At 34.4% G+C, this 20,751-nt stretch overlaps 1 protein-coding gene across 1 annotated transcript in view; it reads right to left on the reverse strand.

Annotated features, from left to right (window-relative positions):
* The window catches only part of LOC106883022 (uncharacterized), a 211,115-nt gene that overhangs the window by 95,924 nt on the left and 94,440 nt on the right, over positions 1-20,751 (reverse strand). Inside the window, exons 36-40 of the mRNA XM_052966785.1 lie at positions 20,326-20,376; positions 18,920-19,241; positions 16,991-17,460; positions 16,273-16,891; positions 14,759-16,155 (exon numbers count right to left, since the gene is read on the reverse strand). Of these exons, the coding sequence (XP_052822745.1) occupies positions 14,759-16,155; positions 16,273-16,891; positions 16,991-17,460; positions 18,920-19,241; positions 20,326-20,376 (2,859 nt within the window). The remainder of the gene's footprint in view (positions 1-14,758; positions 16,156-16,272; positions 16,892-16,990; positions 17,461-18,919; positions 19,242-20,325; positions 20,377-20,751) is intronic.

Genomic DNA, 20,751 nt, shown 5'->3' on the forward strand with positions numbered 1-20,751 from the left:
TAGATGAAAAAATTTTTTTCTAAATTTTTTGAAATTATTAGAAATCATTTCAATGTGTATTATTATATATTGCTCCAAGCAGAATCTACAACCAACTGAACAAGCTTTAATTCATCAATTAATTTTTTAAATTTAATAAACCAGATAGCTTCATTTTGGTTACTCAACATTAGTACATATCATTTCAGCTATGAAAAAGTCTCACAAAGATTCAGCACCAGATCAGACCTTATTGTTTTATGGATATATGACCAGAGCCTGCTCAGTCATGAGTAACAAATCTGCTTCTCTCTCTCTCTGTAACTCACCAGAACACATCAAATCAATACTAGACATTCATAAGATTTATCTTATTCTTCTTATAATTTTCATTGTGTGTACTATATTTCCTCATCATACATTTTCTTCACAACATATTCCTACTTCCATGCACATCCAAAATACTAAAACACTGACCTACTAGTTTTCAGAATTCTTCCTCAATAAGACCTTCTATGTCCACAGTTCACCAAACAATCTGAGAATCTATTCAACTTCTGCCTATACAACTCTCCCCATACAATGTCAAAGTAACCTATGTAAGCACCACAACCACATGCAACATAAGTCCATCACACCATTCCTTCAAAACCCTAACGTTTGGGAAAACTATAGGCTACACACCTTTTAAAGGGCCCTTGTGCAAGAAATGGCTGTACAAAAATACACAGCTAACATACCTATAAATTATCTACTCAGTGAAACTAAAGATATAAATACAAAAATTTCACAAATATACAAGTGATATAATTACTTAATATAATAGGCTTTCAGACAAAAAAAATCAGGTATGTGTCCAACCATTTCGCATTCCTAGACTTACTGAAGTATTGGAACAAAATTACAACACCTTTCTGAAATTACTTTCTCTCCCATATAATTCCGACAAATCAAAAAGAAAAGAAAAAATCAAACTCATTTAGATATTTAAAGCTACAATGCAACACCCAAGATCAATGTGCCTACTTCTGCTGCGATCATTAAATTTTCAGATATTATAAAAGCAAACTATATTAAAAAAAACAGTTGGCACTCAAAAGATGTATAAAATAGACAGAGCAGTATGGTTGTCAAGTCTACTGAACTATGATATTTCAAATACTCTCATACATCATTGTCACCATCGTCATTATTATTACTAGTAATGCACTTTATATACTTTATGCACAATTTTATAGACTTAATACACAGCAATCATAAAATAAATATTCATTCTTATTTTTACATTTTTCCCATAAACAAAAAAACAAATATCCCATACACATGATACAACCTTTAGCTGAATTGCATATATCTGCCATGTAAATAAGCATGAATATTTCACAGAATTACACTTATGTACATGTGTTAAGTGATAGGTGATATAAAAAACTTAGTTCAATTACAAAAAACACACTTTTCAGTATCCAATCACCACCACCTCTCTCCCTTCCCTTCCCTCCCCCCCTCTCTCTCTCTCTCTCTAACCTCACCATCAGAACATCACTCTTCTGCTAAAATTATATTTTTAACTCTCCTCCTCTATATCACTACCTTCAACTAACATTTTTAATCAGGTAATAAATATTACATTCCCCCTACCTCATGTCATGGACATTTCTCTCTCCCTCTTTTTCTCTAATCATATGAAAGCATTACCAACGGGCTAAGTAACAGGATGACAAGCAGAATTATTATATGATTATTAAGGTGCCAAAGAGGCAAGCTGGCAAATCTGTCCCAAGTCCAAATTCTGCCAAGGTTGACTTTGCTTTTATCCTGTCAGGGCAATAAAAAAAGTACTAACCACATGCCGGGAAGATGATATAATCAACTTTCCCCTATCATCATCATCATCGTTTAACATTTCCCCACCTTTCAAAAACTATTATTATTATTATTATTATTATTATTAAGGCAGTGAGCTGGAAGAATTGTTAGCACACCACTACATTTGGTCTTTCATCCTTTCGGGGTCGATAAATTAAGTACCAGTTGATTACTGGGATCAATGTAATCAACTATCCCCTCCCCCAAATTTCAGGCCTTATGCCTATAGTAGAAAGGATTATTATTAAGGTAGTGAGCTGGCAGAATCGTTAGCATGCCAGGCAAAATGCTTTGCAGCATTTCATCCATCTTTACGTTCTGAATTAAAAATTTGTCATAGTTGACTTCGCCTTTCATCCTTTTGGAGTCAATAAATTAAGTACCAGTGAAACACTGGAGTTCCACTACTCTAAAAGGAAGAATAGAAGAGAGGGTGGTGACAAGTTGAACTAAGGTGAGGTTAAATAGAAGCAATGATTTAATAGGAGGAACCAAGTTATTGGCGTGAATGTATCAGAGAACAGGGATCTTTTACTGTTTGGCTGCCACTTTTCAATTTCTTCAATTTTTGTTCCAATTGATTTCATATTTAGTGTATTGGTGTAGCTTTCCATGGTAATCACTGATATGAAATTCATTTTCATCATAAGTCAATACATAAAAAGTTAACTTTTAAAGTTTGCAAATTTTGAATAATTTTAGCCAATCGAAAACCACAGACATACAGGTACCTGTTACCATAGTAACAAGCCAAGCTGTTACCAAGCTGCTTACACTCATGGTCATTTTTTTGTTTTTTAAATACTTAAAATATATTAGGTGTGAAGTGGTCACAAAATGTGTTTAAAATAATAGGTAAATAGACCTTAAATCACACACTTTTTTTTTACATAATCGTATGAATTCCCATGTGTAGAATACAAATTTGCAAAAATTTTGTGAAAATTCCCAAAAATAGAGGGTTATATGGCATGCATAAAGCAGAATTCCCCCAATATTTCATTTGTTTACAGTTGACAACATGTGCTGTCACACACAAAATGATAGCTTCCAAATCCTGTTTTCTGACTGAGTAAAAATTATCAAGCTTTAAACCTCTGTAACTTTTTTTTTTAATTTTTCTGGAAAAAGTGAATTAGCCTTCAAGATTTAGCATGGAAAATTACATCAGTACACCAAATTTTAAAATTTTCACTATTCTTTAAAATTTCCACAGATGCAGCCAAACAGAAAAGATCTGAGAACAGCATAACAAAAGAGACAGCACTGAAGAGATTAATAGAAACAATAATGGGGAAATTAATACAAGACAGTAATGGGGGGGAGGGGATCAATGGAAGATAGAGACTAATGAGAAGAAAAGGTACTGATAGCAACTACCACTTTGATGGATGGAAAGAGAGTTATTGATAAATAGCTGTAGAGATGGGCAACTGCAAAATAGGAATATCAATCATGAACATTCTGGGGGAACAAGGAGTGGTGACCAGAAGAGTAACAGTGGGAAGAAAGATCTATCATTTTACAGGTAGTGTAATGGTGGTGAGAAGCAGAGTGATAAGGATAGAGGTTCAATGCTAACCCTCTCAAGTTATATGGCTGGCACAGTATAGTAAATGTCAGAGGGTGATTGAAGAGGAGGTAAGTGACTGAGAAATGAGGTGTCAAAAAGACAGTGGGGAAGTGAGGAAAAGGAGACTGAAAGACGCACAAGGATGTCATGGAGGCAGAGAAAGCAGGTAAATAGGGTGAGAAGATCCTAGCCCCCACTGTTTACCACCCATTTTAGCATGCTTTACAATGTACTGGCAGAGGAATGTGTTCCATCAATCTTACCTAGCCTTTATTGTATCTTTCTTAAGATTCAACATCTTAAGATTAGTCTTCTTCTTGTCCCTATGACTTCATAAATGTCTGCCTGTCTGTCTTTCTCTCTCATCTACCCTTGAAGGGTTCTATTAACTTTGAGTACTCTGTATTTTTATATAGCTGTCATTTATACATATCAATGTTCAAACCAATGCAGTCAATTCTGCATTCTACACCTTGATTGCACACACAATTTTTTTTTTTTTTTTTGCTCACCTCATTGGTATTTTAGTGTTCAAACACATTCAACATTACATATTCAGTAGAACTTATTCACTTCATTTCTTTACAGATTTTGAAAATCCTCTCTACTTAAATTCCATGTTCCACAAACATGCAGTGTCACACTCTCTGATACATTTTGTTAATAAGACATCATGATAAATCACTCCATGATAGCTATGTCATGCATCAAGTAACTTCCTTTAAACTTATTTCATGTATGATCAGGAGTTCAAATCTAACTAGATTAAGCCTTTGATACCAACATAATTGAGAACACTCATGGTTCTATGATTACAAACTTTCTATTCTAAATTGACCTCAAAACCTTCCATGAAAATTTCATGTTAATTTATCTTCCAAACACCAGATTAATAATGAAACTTATTTTTTTAAATTCTTCATTATCTTCAAAATTAACTTAAACCAAGGCAGTGTATGACAATAGAAATATGTTAACAAAATTTCTCCAGTATCCAATAGGCCCAATTATTTGACACTTCAGTATTTACCTAAGTGCAGTCACTGACAGCCAACATCTCTGTCATCATTTCAGTTGTAGCCAGTGCCAAAATATTTTGTGTCTGAATTTATCTACTTATATTGTTCATCTATTAGTGAAAATGTCTTCTAATGTTAATAAATACAAATAAGAGCAACCGATTTGGAAAAGGTGTGAAAAGAAAGCATGTAACTGTTACATTGTATCCAGAAATTGAACTAACAGGGTTCGAAAAAAAGGTGAAAACCAGAACATTATTGTGCATAAATATAACACAGATTCTTCAACAATTTATAACATTAGAGAAAGTAAAAGTCAAGTTAATGATTTAGAGACAAGTTGATGTGTGGAATTATTAAAAAGACTCCCTTAGAACTAACAAGTTGAAGTGTGGAATCATTAAAAAGAATCATTCAGAGCTAGCTGCAGTGTTGTTAAAGTGGTTTAATAGAAAGCTTCTAAGAGTATGTCAATATAAGGACCTGGCAATCATTGAAAATTTCATACAATTACATGAAGATATGGATACCATGGAGACATATGTTGAGTTGTTTAGAAACTTTAAAATATGATACAACATTCATAAACTAAATTCATCCAGTGAAAAGAAGTTGGCAAATATTGATATTGCTGAAAAATACAGTTGCATATTTGATGACATGATTAAAAACTATAGTTTTGTTGCTTTAAGGCTGAGTTCTAATACACCAGTATATTTGATAATCTCGAACTACAAGAACTGGCTGAAAAGTTCATAGGCTGATTACAAAGGAGCTAAAGCTATGAGATCTTGCATGCATTAATTCAACTCTCTTTATCAATAACTGCACTGTTTCTTTCTTGCAAAACTGACATCCGACTGCTCAAAGAACTCTTCAATGGTTACTAGTAGCAACTTTTCTTGAAAATTGACAAAATTTGGTATATAGTGTTATTAAGTACCTGCAGAAAAAGGTTTAATCCCTAACAACATTCACGCTGACATGGCTGCTTCATTAGGGGTGACACTCCAGCTTTATCAACAGTGTAAAAGTGGGCAGATGAATTTAGGAGGGGAAGGGAGAGTTTTGAACTATCACCTCCAAGGAAAACACTGATCGTGTTTGCCATACTTGGCTGGGAACCAGTATCACAGTGAAGATGACATCATATCTACTGAAGATTTCTTTTGACCAACAAAATGACAGCACTGCAACACCAATGGAAGAAGTAACGTGTTGAAAAATAAATGGCATTTGGTCACATTCCATGAGAATGCCTTAGCCTATGAACTTTTCCTCTAACCCTCATAATGCTAGTCAATAGAAAAAGTGTTACAAGTGAATCTGATTTTCTTTTTATAATAGAATAATTTAGTTAATCCACTGTTTGGGTCAACTTATTTCTAGAATAATTACTAATTCCTTCACATTAATAACAAGAAATTTACTACTCCTATCAACATATCACAATATGTGCCTCATACTTTATCACCATTTAGTAAAAATTGAATACATTTTGAAAGTTTCTGCCCTTCTGCATATTCTTGGGGAAATGTCCTATTTCATCCAAACCATTGAAAAGTTAAGCATGGGGCCAGTTTTATTTGTCAGTGAAAGTAGGAAAAAGAAAATTAGGACCAGATGGAGAGAAATGAGTTTAACTCTGACAATTTCAGCAATATCTTTAAGTACAGGTTGCTAATTCTTTAAGTGAAATTCCATAATTCATAAACCTCTGAAATCCTCCAAAATCTGAAAGTTATTTTCCAAATGAGAAAGGTGTGAAAAATAGATAATTCAGTTGTTGTAATTCATGTGTCTAGTTAAGAAATTAGATTTGCAGACATAATAGGCATATTAAAAAGAATTCCTGAAGTATGAAACATTCAGTCGAATTTAGATTAATCTGCAGACTAAGTGAAAAGTTAAATGTAATTTAGATTAATCATAATTTATAGTACTTTAAAATAACAGATATTTAGCCAATATTTACTTTAAAAGAGGAAGGAGTATCATATGTATTATAACAAAGAACATTATAAAAAATAATAAAAATAGATGAACTCTAGACAGACTGTATACTTCAAGTCACCAAGCTCACCTACTACACAAAATTATACTTTATATTAATGAAATGACTGACAGCATAAACAAATAAACAATAAAATAAACTTCAGTTAAATATGCTAAATCCCTCCTTAACTTATAAGGAGATGAATCAAAATATATAAATCTATACAGTATAAAATTAAATTTAAAAAAATTATCAATCAAAAATATTTAATCACAAATTTTAAAATTATGTGTAGTGAGAGAGTGTGCATGTGCATGTATTTTGTGAAAAACATGACAATGTCTTTTCTTATCTAATCTATACTAACAGAGAACAAACATACAAGACTAAGCACCAGGGTGGATTGACAATATAATGAACTCTGAAACAACTAATTACACTAATCTATAAGCTTTTACTGCAATGACTACTCATATAATCAATCAAAAGTACAAAGCTGGACAGCAAACATTCTCACTGTTATATTATTACTTTCATAGTCAAATACTATATTACAGAATGTGCAGCATAGCACATTAGCATGGTGTTTGTGCATTGATAGTTTTGTCAGTTTCTGGCATATCAAGGTAACTCAAGTGTTTGGTATGCTTTTTTTTTTTTTTTTTTTTTTTTTTTTTTTTTTTTTGTGCGCGGGTGGCACATGAAATGCACCATTTTGAGCGTGGCCGCTGCCAGTACCACCTGACTGGCCTTCGTGCGGGTGACACGTAAAAGCACCCACTACACTCTCTGAGTGGTTGGCATTAGGAAGGGCATCCAGCTGTAGAAACTCTGCCAAATCAGATTGGAGCCTGGTGTAGCCATCTGGTTTCACCAGTCCTCAGTCAAATCGTCCAACCCATGCTAGCATGGAAAGTGGACGTTAAACGACGACGACGACGTTATACATGTGTAACAAGGTACTTAAAAAGAGTAGTGTCAGAATGGAGAGACAAACATCAAAATTATGATGACAGTAAAGATAATGAGATACATCTGAACTATATAATTATCAAATGTAATTACTTTTTGCCACTTCATGTGCATATATTTGGTTAAAAGCACAACTGAAAAGTTTAAAATTTGTCTGAAAACTCCCCATGTCCAAAAAGAGAGGTGAGGTGTTAGTTTTCCTAAACAGAGTAGTTGACAATGACCTCAGTTACACTTATAGTGTAAAACAGGGTTATTACCAGTAGACTATATAAATGGAAGAAAATGTGCAAAAACTGTTATATCCATAAATGTAAAGATAACCAGACTATTAAATCCACAGTTGATTTTATTTTCTACAATTAACTACTTCATACCCTGTATATGCTTGAAACAAACAGCACAATGGTGTAGATATAAATACCTCAAGAACACATGCATGCATACACACACACATACATACCAACATCATGACCATGTTTAATGTTGGCATTAGTCTCGGTCTCTCATTTGGATAATGAGTGATCTCTGTGAAGTTCAGCATTTAAGATCAAGGTTTATTATTTTTTCCTACTTTTACTGACAGATTACATTTTTGAAACTTTTACACAAAGCAGTACTGTTTATTGACAGTATATTAATATGCTGTCTTTTCTGTGCAGTTTTGTAACTGTCAAATCAGAACCCAGTTTTCCATGCAAGTTCAGTTTTATACATCCAATAGGCCACACTCATATATTTTCTCTTCAGTGTATGCAGATACCACATATCTACATACATAATTGTTTACATATACATATCTGTTAGGTATAAAATCCAAAAGAACAAAGCGACACTTACTATGAAAAGGGAGGAGAGTAGATAATTATAACTCAAATAACAATTTGGCATTCCTGAGTGGTCACCTACAAAAGCAACTGACCAACTCTGAAGATGAAGTAGGATCCATGCTGATAGTGCAATAGGACTATAAGAACCAAGAGGCAGGTAAGGGAAAAGTGAAAGAAAGGTGAAGCAAGAAACACTATAATTAATAAGTTTGTCAGAAAGTTTGATGCCAGGAATATATAGCCAGGAGGCAATCTGCTTGCCTTGTGAAAATATCAAGATTTTTGAATTGTGACCACATACCACTGAGAAGAAGTATATCCAAAACACTGTGACATTTATTCTCAGTGACATTAGGTGGGGAATGCATAGAGTGTCTTCTGTAAGAAGTTAAGCAGAATAGTAAGGAACTACACCAAGTGAAATAGTAGATAAACCAGCTAACAATATTAGCTTCAGTAGAAATAGAAAAGCTGTGAAAAAAATGAACACAGCAAACCATCAAAGATAGTTGAAAGTACTTTTATCAGGTAGTACACTGAAACATCATCTCTATTGACTGGCATAACAATATCATCAACTGTTATAGGGAAATAGAGATTCATTATAAAGGGAAAGTTTAAAGATCTAAAATTCTTTGGGTAAATCTCAAAGGTAGCCAAGGTGAAATTTGATTATCAGACATAAACTACTGACTATAATTATTGAGACTATAAAAATAGTTCCAAACTCCTTGAATATATTTATATGCTGATGGGCTAGTTTTCACAGCAAAATCTGTTAAGGACTCGAAGAAAATGCTCTAAATCTAAAGACCTGATTGAGTCCAATGACTTATGTTAAGATAATAAATAGTAAAGTTCTAGTAAAAGAAAGCATGAATCTGAGCTTTGCTGAATATGTAGGAAGGTAGTAGGTAGAAACTTGATATTATATACTCAATGCAAATAAATGAGTACATAAAAATTTCTGTACAATCCCTGATAGGAGTGACAGAACTCATGAAATAGTTGCATGGGATTAATTAAATAAGTTTCAATGAAATGTCTATGTACAACTCACAAGGCAGTTGATAGTTTTTGTTTCCTTAATAGTGCTGAAGTTGGCTGAAGCAAAGTCTAGCAGCCAAGGTTAGAAAAGAAAGAGAAAAAAACAGTTCAAGGAATAATTGCATCTGATGACAACGTAGCTTTCTATCTTCATGCGAAAAGCTGATACTAGGAAGCATGAGTAAGTTGTGTAGATCTGAAAAATTTAGTGTAAATTAAGTCAAGCACAATTCAATGGATGTGTAATGATAACATGCATTAGAAAGAAAAGAAAAGAGAGCCTTAAGAGACACTGGAGAAAAATGATGTCAAATTCGACATGAGACAACATGTTGGTAAGAATACAAGAACAGCTGAGTGAAAGTGTGCTGTTAACAGAGGAAACAAAATAGAGAAAAATGTAATGAGTGTAAAAGGTGAGAAATCAACAAACTTCCTAAAAGACAGACAAGAGGCAGTTAATTATGGATAGACTGTACAGCAGATTTATCCAGCCCATGCAAAAATACAATGGCTGTTTATTAAGTTGAAAATAGTTGGGAATATATAAAATAAATGTATATAGACACACATTTATCAATACTTACATATATAAAAAATATCTAAGCATACACACGTACACATAATCATCATCCCACATGTACAAATACACACATACACACATGTTCAGAGTGTGTTTATCATTATCATCTTTATACATGTGCATAAGTGTGAATATATATGTACACACACATACACATATATAAATGTGCATATGTGTGTACAGCCACATGCATGGCTGAGTAGTTAAGAAGTCACTTTGCAACCATGTGATATTGGGCTCAGTCCCAATGCCTGATACCTTAGCAAGTGTCTCCTACTATAGTTTCAATCCAACCAAAACCTTGTGAATAGATCTGGTAGACAGAAACTATATATACATCATATATGTATCATTCCTTCATTTGTTCATTTAATGTTCATTTTTCAATGCTGGTATGACTGAGACAGATAACAGTTTCAAGCAGGATTTTACGGCAAGAAGCTCTTCACACCATCAGCTCTCACCTGGTTTTGCACGTAAGAAATTTGTATATTCTACAAGTCTTTGAAACCATAGAGCAACTAGTTGTAATGTCAACAAGGAATGTTGACATTATGACTAGTAGCACAGCTACACTTGCATTGTAGCAAGTGAAATATCAAAAGTCATGTACATTTGCATATACACATACATACACACAAAATAAGCTTAGTACAGTTCCTATCAAATGAATTCACTCACAGTAACCATTGGTCCAAGCCATTAGAAGACACTACCCAAGGTGCAGGGTAGTGAGACTGAACCTAAAGCATGTGGTAAAAGAGCCAACTTTTTAATCACACAGATGCGCTGGAGTGTATATGTGTTCTTGTCATGAAATCGCATGCTGATTGTAGACAAATGTCACCATCATATAAGCAATGATGTCCATTTGCAATCTCCTGTGGAAACATGTCTTACTGTCCTGCTGTGCATTCCTGAAGGACTAGGGAAAATATTACCTTACTTGGAAACAAGTGAGGGGTAGTGACAGGATGAGCATTTGGCCATCAAAAATCTGCTTCTACAAATTTTTTGTCTGGTTCAGTGAACCTTAATGACATGGAAAAGCGGACCTCAATATGACGGCAATTTTTGTATATAGATGCAATTATGCATAATTTGCATGTATGTGCACCAAGTGCATGCACACACATATATAATAAAATAAACCAGACGACTGTTTTCTAAAATGCAACATTTTCAGAGGTAAGTGACAACCATGAACTAAATATCTACAAAGTATGAAGATATCAACTGAAGAGGATGACATGGTAATAGAATAGTATAATAGACAGAACCATAAAACCCGAGATTCAATGCTGAAATCATGGGGAAAAGGGTAGCAAAAAATATCAGGTTACTAAAAGAGAAGCTAGATGTCAGATATATCAGGTTAGATGTCAAAAGATGCAAGAGAGAAAGAGAGGGACAGTAAATAGATCTATAAAAGCAGTTGCCTATATAGTTGTGAAAACCATAGAGGATATGAAGGCAGGGAAAGAAACACCATCAACAAATAACAGCCAAAATACTGAAAATAATCTTTAAGAGTACAACATGTGTTAAGAGACTTATTCAATCAGGTACAACAGAAAGGTGCTATACGCAATGACTAGCATAGCAGCTTTAAGTACTGCAGTACTGTATAATCCAGAGAAATACTAGAGGCATTAAATTAACAAACCAAGTTATGGAAATGACAGCAAGTGACACTGGCACAAGTGTATTTTGCATGGAACCAGCAGAAATGCATTTTATGTGGCATTGGCACCTGCATAACAAAGACCTCTCAGTTGGAAGAAGTAGTGAGGGCATGTATTTTTCTCATAGCAGCTGAGGATAACTGCAACAATAGTCATTGGGTATGGCATCACACAATTATCAAATTCAAGGATCAGTCCCTCTTTTCGGTCTACTTGCAGTAGGCTCTCTTTCTTTCTCATGCATTCTCCATATTCAGCAACTTTTCATAGTAGTATTTGCATATTGCTTTCTTTTCAGTACTAGTGAAGACAAGTGTGCTATCAGTTGATACATAGTTTTCCCCAGTAATTTCTTGATTCTCTCTAATACATTACTTTGCAATCTGGAGCACAATACTCTGGTGCTGAACATATGCAAACCTCTTATTCTTGGTTTCTTTTCTGGCTAAGTACACCTACGAAGTTCCATCTACAAGAAAGGAAGCCCAAAGAAGACAATGGAACAAGCAGTGCATTCTGCTCTCAAGCTGTTCGATCTTGTGGAAGAAATTTTCAAGGACTATAAATAAGTGACAGGCCACTACACTAGAATGAAACCATAAAACAGATGGTGGCATGGAAAAATGAACAGATGATGATAGTGATGTGTGCATGCATATATATGTGCCTATATATGTAAATGCATGTGTATAAATTTCTATTTTCTCAGTATGAAATTTTGTGTTTTGTAAATGTTCAAGTGATACCTATGTATAGATATGCATTTGTGAGCAAAACAGATGTATGTGTCTTTATACACAGACATGTCTGTTATATACATCTATGCACGCATATACATGCTTATCTGTACACTCAGAACCATGTGCTATGCCTCAATTTTCTAAACCCTTTGACAGTGAAATTTCCATTGATAAATTGTTGGTTGGAATCAGGTTCATTGAAAACGTAAATGAAACCAAAAGCACAACAATCAAAATGCATAGTTTCTTATTTCATAATTCCAGTTAACAATAAAGTCACTAAAGAATAAAGATTTTGATAACAAAAATAAATAATAATAGATATAAAACTATACATATGAAAATCAAATACCTATGGTAAATAAAACTGTATTATACTTCAGATTATCATCTCTATATAGCCAACAAAAAGAAATGAAACAAAAACAAACCATAACTTTGATGTATGCCTATTAACACACACACACACACTCACACACAGCCACCAGGCATCCTAAAATGATAACATTCGTAACATATTGTATATAATTATAGCCAACAGCCAATGGTATGATGTCCTCCACATTATTTTTGTGGTTCAACATGTAACCTCTGAAACAAGTTTATATTCAAGATAAAGAGTATAAGTACAATGCTATTGATAAAACTACAGTGTAACTAAATATAAAGAGAAAATTTCATTGATAAAATATAATAAAGGAGATTTTCAGCACAACTAAAAAGTATAAGTAAACCACATATTGACCTCCTGTATACATTAGAAAAACTGTGAAGAACTTTAACATTAATCATTTCAACACTTATAGATTACCACAAATAGCAAAAAAAGCATTAATCACCAAAATAAAAGATACAAGAGTGGAGAGATGCCATAAGACTTATCTAAAATAAATGCTGTTTCACATTATCAAAACAAAAAGATTCTTACCACAACATAATTGGATTCTCCCACATTGAAAACTAGATTACTTACACACTGAAATTGAGATGCTCCAAAATAATTATTTACACACACACACACACACAGAGTAAGTTGACAAACAACAGAAAATAGCACTCAACACATTTGGTAGGAGTGAGATATATTTTTTAATAATAGTTTCTCTCAGCTCCATGTGACCATATAGGACAAACTCTTATCATCAGATAACAGAAGATAAACTCTTCTCCCAATTTCACGTGTATGTGTGTGTTCACAAATTTATATTACTTTTCACTATTTTCATCCATATTGCATATATCACTAGCAATGTTAAGTAAAAGATCATTCTCAAGAAATTACATACATCATGTACAAATGCCCACATAGCTGCCACACCTTGCACACAACAGTCATTAAGATTTAATACAAGCCCTTCTGAAGTTGCAGTACACTAACTAAAATATGACAGTCAAAATTATTCTAAACTAAAACTCTTCCTAAATAATATGCAATATTTAGCCTGTTTTCCTTTTGTTAATTAAAACCTTATAAACATATTTTAACAAAGAAATAATAGTTATGTAAAAACAGGAATAATTTGAAAAAATATTTAAAATCTACTGATATCAATTATTTAAAACAATCCTTATAAAAATTTCTTAACATGACCCATATGGTCATGGTTTCAAATCTTACAATAATCATTAAACTGTATCATGAAGTAACTCTATCACGAAGTAAACTGTATCACGAAGTAACTTCATTTAAAATTTGTAGCTAACATGATAGTAATACTTGTCTGAAATATGGAAAGCTTTAATCTAAGTTGGAAAATTAGATGTGAAAGAGTGGGCTTCTACAGTTGCTCAGACAATTAAATACATCAGTTAAATTTTCATCAGCAAATTCAAGTCTTTGCATATTTAGCATACGATAGCTCTTGGTGATTCATAAAGATTTGATTGGCTGCTCAATGCCACAGAGTTAATAGATTAAGTAAGTTCATAGGGCCTACTCAACATAATAACTAGATTTTAAAAAAGAAATTTGAACTTAAATCTGTCGACCTTATTTTTCTTTCCAAAGATTAATTCATTTTTTAACAGGCTGTAACTGTAATATATTACTTTTCTCTCAAATTGTTTAACATACAAGCACTACACTAAATGCTGTCTAATTCCCAAATGTCCCAGAGAAAAGATCTGCTTTGTAAGAATAAAGAGTTACATGAGATAACAAAAGCATCCACATAATCCACAACAATAAAAACATCTATGTACATACATAACTAAAGCAGTGATTGGCAGATAAGATTTACAAAAAGCACAACTATGTTTGATATAAAAGTTAGTGTTAAGACACACACACACACATACAACAAAAAGCAATACACAACATTTAATCAATGTTAAATCCAAGCATGCTTCTTCAAGTATTTAGCAAACTTAACACAGCTTACAAGCATACTGTGCTATGATACAACACATCTAAAGTTTTAGAGTACAATTTTTAATGATGAAATTTGATTATAAAACTTTCCTACCTGCATGCTCTCAGGATCCACCGACTGAGATCTTGGGGAGAGGAGATCACCTTGATTTGATCTAGGAGACATTCCTGGATGAACAGGATGCCTTAAAACTGATGCTGAAAATCTCATTTGCTCTGCTGCATTGGCAAAATTTCCTTTTTGTGATGACTGTGGTATCGGACCAGGTGATAGCAATGGCTTTTGTCCATAAGGGCTGTCTGGACCTGAAATTCCAGCTAAAGGACTATGAGCTGTTTTGAGAGCAGGTGTTATTGGTCTTGAGCCTGTTCCAGGAACAGAGAATGGATCTTGACTCGATTGGCTATTAGCATCAGAAGAAAAAGAATCCATTGAATGATTTGGTGACGGATGAGATGATGTTGGTAAATTCTGCCAACTGCTGTAATGAGGGTGTTGGAGTTCATGAGGTGAATGTTGCTTAGATAACTGAGATTGCTGCTGAACTAATGCCTGTTGTGCTATGACTTGCTGGGCCATAGCTTGCTTCTGGGCTTGGAGTTGCTGCTGCACAAGTACTTGTTGGTGGTGCTGAGGAGACATTCCAGAATGCTGCTGCTGCTGCTGCTGCTGCTGTGCCAAAACTTGCTGAGCAGCTAGTACCTGCTGCTGCTTTTGGTGTTGTACCAAAACTTGTTGTTGTAACAAACTTTGATGCTGCTGAGGAGTTAGCGGATGACCTTGTTGTTGTACAATTACCTGTTGCTGTTGCACTAAAGCTTGTTGTTGAGGACTCAGAGAAATTTGTTGAGTTAAAGCTTGTTGTTGGGCCATTGCTTTTTGCTGTTGAGCCATAGCTTGTTGTGCTAATGCAGCCTGTTGAGATATAACTTGATGTTGGTTTAGAGGTGACAACTGTTGTTGCTGCTGCTGCTGTTGCTGTTGTTGTTGTTGAACCAAAGCTTGCTGTTGTGCAATGGCTTGTCTTTGCTGAGCAATTTTGGCAAATTCTTGTTGCTTTTGCAACAAAACTTGTTGTTGAGTAAGATTTTGCTGCTGAGTTAAAACCTGGTGTGTTGCCAATGACTGTTGTTGTGAGAGAGACTGTTGTTGAGTAAGTAATTGCTGATGAGCTAAGACTTGTTGAGGGTTGCTCAAAGCTTGCTTTTGCTGATGGACAATAGCCTGCTGTTGTTGTTGTGCTAAAGCATGCTGTTGAGCTAGAACCTGCTGTTTTTGTTGTTGTTGAACTAAAGCTTGTTTCTGCAATTGTTGTTGGGCTATTGACTGTGACTGTTGCTGTTGAACTAAAGCTTGCTGATGGGATGCAGCTTGAGCTAGTGCTTGTTGGTGTTGTTCTAATGCTTGCTGTTGTTGCTTTTGTGCCATTGTTTGCTCCTGTTGTTGCTGCTGTGACAAGCTTTGCTGATGAGCCAAACTTTGTTGTTGTTCTAAGCTTTGATGTTGATGCTGCTGTGACAGGGGTTGCTGTTGTTGTTGTGCCAAATTTTGTTGCTGTTGTTGTTGTGCCAAATTTTGTTGCTGCTGTTGATGCTGTTGTGCCAAACTTTGCTGCTGCTGTTGTTGGGCTAAATTTTGCTGCTGTTGAGCTAAACTTTGCTGCTGCAACAAAGCCTGCTGCTGTTGCACAAGAGCTTGCTGCTGCTGCTGTTGTGTTAAACTTTGATGTTGCTGAGCTAAAGCTTGCTGTTGCTTTTGTTGGTGTTGAGCAATAGCTTGTTGTTGGGATAAAGCCTGCTGCTGAGCAAATGCTTGTTGCTGTTGTTTTGTCAAAGATTGTTGCCGTTGCTGAGCCAATGCTTGTTGATGATCTTCTTCTAATACTTGTTTATCTTTTGCTAATTGCTTATCTAACAATTGCATTTGATCTTGTGACTGCTGTACTGACAACTGCTGCTGCAAATTCTGTGTCTGTTGTGGTTGTTCATCTTTAATTAATTTTTGTTGTTGATCTTGTGAATGTACATTAGATTCTTGGTTTGCTTGTTGTTCTTGGATTGATTGCTGATTTTGTACCGGATTTATTGCTTGTTGTTGTAAAATTGCTTGCTGTTGTGATAAAGCTTGCTGTTGTTGAAGAAGGGCTAATTGCTGTTGAGGATTTCCAGATTGTTGTATTTGTTTCAACTGAGCTAAAATTTGCTTCTGTTGTTTCAGTAACTGCTGCTGTTGTAATTGAGCGTTTATAGGTAAGGAATGTTGTTGTTGTTGTTGCTGTTGCTGCTGCTGCTGTTGTTGTTGTTGTTGTTGTTGTTGAGAAAGTGCTTGAGTCAAGGCTGAATTTTGAGAGGATTTTAGTTGCTGTTGAATTAACCCTTGCTGTTGCGGTAATAAACCTTGTTGCTTTAGTTGTAAAAGAGCTTGGTGACTTAATTGATGAGAAATGGTTTGTTGTTGGCGCTGAGGGAAGTCTTGATGAGCTAATGGCTGCTGTGTAGCAAATCCTTCTGATGTTTTTTGTGCAGCAGACAAATAACTGGTTTGCTCTTTGTCATTAAATTGACTACTAGCATCATTTTGAGGACTTACCAATTCAGTGGATTGATTTGCTTTTATTGTATTCAAAAGTTGATTATCTGATGAAGTGAGATTTAACTTATTCTGGTTACTAAGAGGAGTAGAACTGATCACAGTTCCTTGATCACTTGAAATGCCATGTGTAGAGTGCTGTGTTTGGGCTGAGCCACTGAATGAAGGAATTTGATTTTCCCCAAGTGGAGATGTATTTTTCGGACCTAGAAGATGAAAAATTACTTAGGTTACTTTGAGGCAAAGCATTTAAAAACTTAATTTTTTAAATTTCCAATGAATCTTCTTCAACTGTGAAGTTTAATTCTATAATAATAAATAAAATGACATGTATCAAATGCATGAAAATACATTTTTGCTAGTACATACAAACTTGTATGTATGTGCCTGTGTGTATACACACACACACACACACTACATAAAACTATTTTCTCGTTGCTGTTTAACCACCAAATCAGCTGTAATCAAACTTGAGGTCATAGTTGCTCCAACCATGACACAGTCAGTTTTTGCAGTTGTAGCTTCTCTTGAACAATGTACCTAGGTGTGGTTGATATTTCTAAAAGGTTGAGTAATCAGATAGAAGCTCCTTTGTTGGCTTGGCTGTCCCCTTATTTTTATACAAACACATGTGTGTGTTTATATATATACACACACACACACACACACACACACACACACACACACACACACACACACACACACACACACAAGCAAGGCTGTGCATTTGAGAAACTTGTTTTGCTACTATTTGGTCTCGGATTCAATCCCATTGTGTGACAACATAGACAAGTGTATACTCTAGTCCCCAGCCAACCAAAGCTCAGTGAGTGAATTTGGTAGACAGAAACTGGAAGAAGCCTTCGCGTGTGCGTGTGCGTGTGCGTTCGCACGTGCATGTGCATGATAGTGTAAGGCAGAGTATCAGTGAAAATCAAGATGTTGCGAGAGAGAAATGCAAGCAGAAAGATAATGGTGCACTTGCACTTAGTGCTTATATAAAGAAAACAGTATGAAAGTGCTATTATTAAAGGCTACTAAATGTGAAAAAAAGAGGGGAGGGGGGGGGCGAATAAATCTTCCTATTGTGGACTTGACAGAGTGGCTAACCATTACAATTGACAGCAACATGATAGACAAACCAATTAAAGATGTGAAGACAAAGAAAGCTTCTGATCCCTCAGGAATTACTACTGAAATGTTTAAAGTAGGATGCAGCATACCTGACAACATTGGGAAGACTTCATATTCTGAAAAAACTATTTAACTATACATTCATTTATTCTTTTACTGGATTCAGTCATTGGGCTGTGCCAATGCCATCAAGTTGTTTTGCTCATTTATAATGATCTCAGTATTTATTGGGTAGTCATCTATCTGGTAAAAACTCAAGTTACCCCCCCACCCCACCCTTTAGTGACATCAAGGGAGGTGTATATGTGTGCAGGTGCATGAACATGTGCAAGTGATTTCAGCATGGATTCCACCTACCAAATGCCACCCACGAGACATTAGCCAATCTAAGGCTTTGGTGAAAGACAATTACCAAGGTGCTGCACAGTGGAACTGAACCAAAAACCATATGGCTTTATAGTAAACTTCTTATATCTATAGTGATGCTTGAGTGAGGGTAGAGAGATAGGCTAAAAAAAATTGTTAACTTACTATTTTGATGTTGAAATGACTGCTGTAAATGTTCCAGGCGGTTCACTGGAGTCTGAGGTGATGGACTTTGTTGTGGTGAGACTGGTTGTGGAGACGGAAGAGTAGAAGATGGTGATGGAATTGAGGCATAATGTGTTAATGGTTGATTTCCTATTTCATGTTCAGCTGTTGCTGTTCCTGGATGATTAGGTGATGACAGGCCTGTCAAACAACCTGGATGTGTTGGAGGTGGTGGTGGAGGAGGTGGTGGCATCATAGCTGCTGCAGCTGCAGCCTGTTGAGCAGCCACCTGACGGGCTTCCATCTGTTTTCGTTTTATTTCCTGGTAATAATGAAATGAACATTATATCACTAATTAGTAATTAGAGGAGAATATTGTAATAAATTTCCACAAAGCATCAAAAAATAGCCATTCTTGATTTAGGTCTTAATGATGTGATTTTAGCAATTCATCAGGAGAAAAATATCGCTTCAAAAGTTATACAATCAGGAAAATAAGAAAATCAAATTACCTATTTCAAAAAAAAAAAAAAAAAAAAAAAAAAAAGCAATTTTATCCAAAATTATAGTTCAAGTCACCTTTATCATCACTAGTCAATGGATAACACATTCATATTTTACCATTCTTCAAAAACAACTTAATATTATGAGAAGCTAATGTAAAAATCAAAATAACACTCACTCCCAACCAACACAGACATTTGGTCAACATGAAAGCTATTCAGAAATTGTGATGTTTAGCATTTGTATCATGTTTCAAAGATTCAGCTATGTTTGAATATGTAGTGGTCTATTGTTACATCCACATAAGATGATGTTCTTGAAGACTTTTATAGAACATTATTCTTTTTTGTAAATCTGATTATGTAATTCTGAGGATATTACTTTAGATCAGTTACATCTGAGAACTGTTTCCAAACCCTTTCTTTGTTCCTTACCAGAAGAGATCATGTGACAAATAAAATGGCAATATTCTCTGATAATGAATTATTGCATGCATTAGTAAAATGGAGACATTTCCAACATTTGGTGGGTGGGTGGGGGATTTGTGATTGAAACTGCTAAGTAGCAATCAAGAATTAAGCCTTATTTTCAAGCAAAGATGAAAGAAAGTATCACTGAAATTAGTAAATAGCATATACTAAAATTGTGAACCGAAAGTTACAAATAATTGTAAAATGGTTTTCAAGTGGTCATTATTTCAAATTTTCACAGGAACTAAATAAATAAACCAATAAAATAAAGTTTTATAAGAGAGGCTACAATCGAGATACTTTACATTTGGGACTTAAGGGGGTTAATATAAATAATTTGTGAACTTTGCAAAGGCAACTACAAACATATTTTACCTAATTATTGCTTCCAGAAGTAATTTTAAGACAATAAAATATATTTTAAATGCTTACTCTGTGTTCTCTTTGAATTTTGCTGCTTGCCCTATTCTTTCGTGCTCTTAGCTAAAAAGACATTAAAAAAATAAGTTTCAATAAACAGACATACACAGTCTATGACATATACAGCATAAAACAAGATTAAAATTTATAAATAATCAACTTGTATAGCATAGGTACATTAGAGGGAGGAAGGGAAGATGGAAAATTGGGATTCAAATGATTATTAATTATCTACCTTCAAATCTTTCCACTCTTACAAAAATATTATACATTCAAACAATTTTGAAGACCAAGATGACATGAAATGTCCTTTTAAGTTTTAAAGAATTTCACTGAAATATTAAATCACTTGATGCATTTACTGCAGAATAAGCTAAATTCCCGGCAAGCTAATTCCTCAAGTATATATATATATATATATATATATATATATATATA

This window comes from Octopus bimaculoides, chromosome 3 (genome assembly GCF_001194135.2).
Source record: "Octopus bimaculoides isolate UCB-OBI-ISO-001 chromosome 3, ASM119413v2, whole genome shotgun sequence".
Lineage (NCBI taxonomy): Eukaryota > Metazoa > Mollusca > Cephalopoda > Octopoda > Octopodidae > Octopus > Octopus bimaculoides.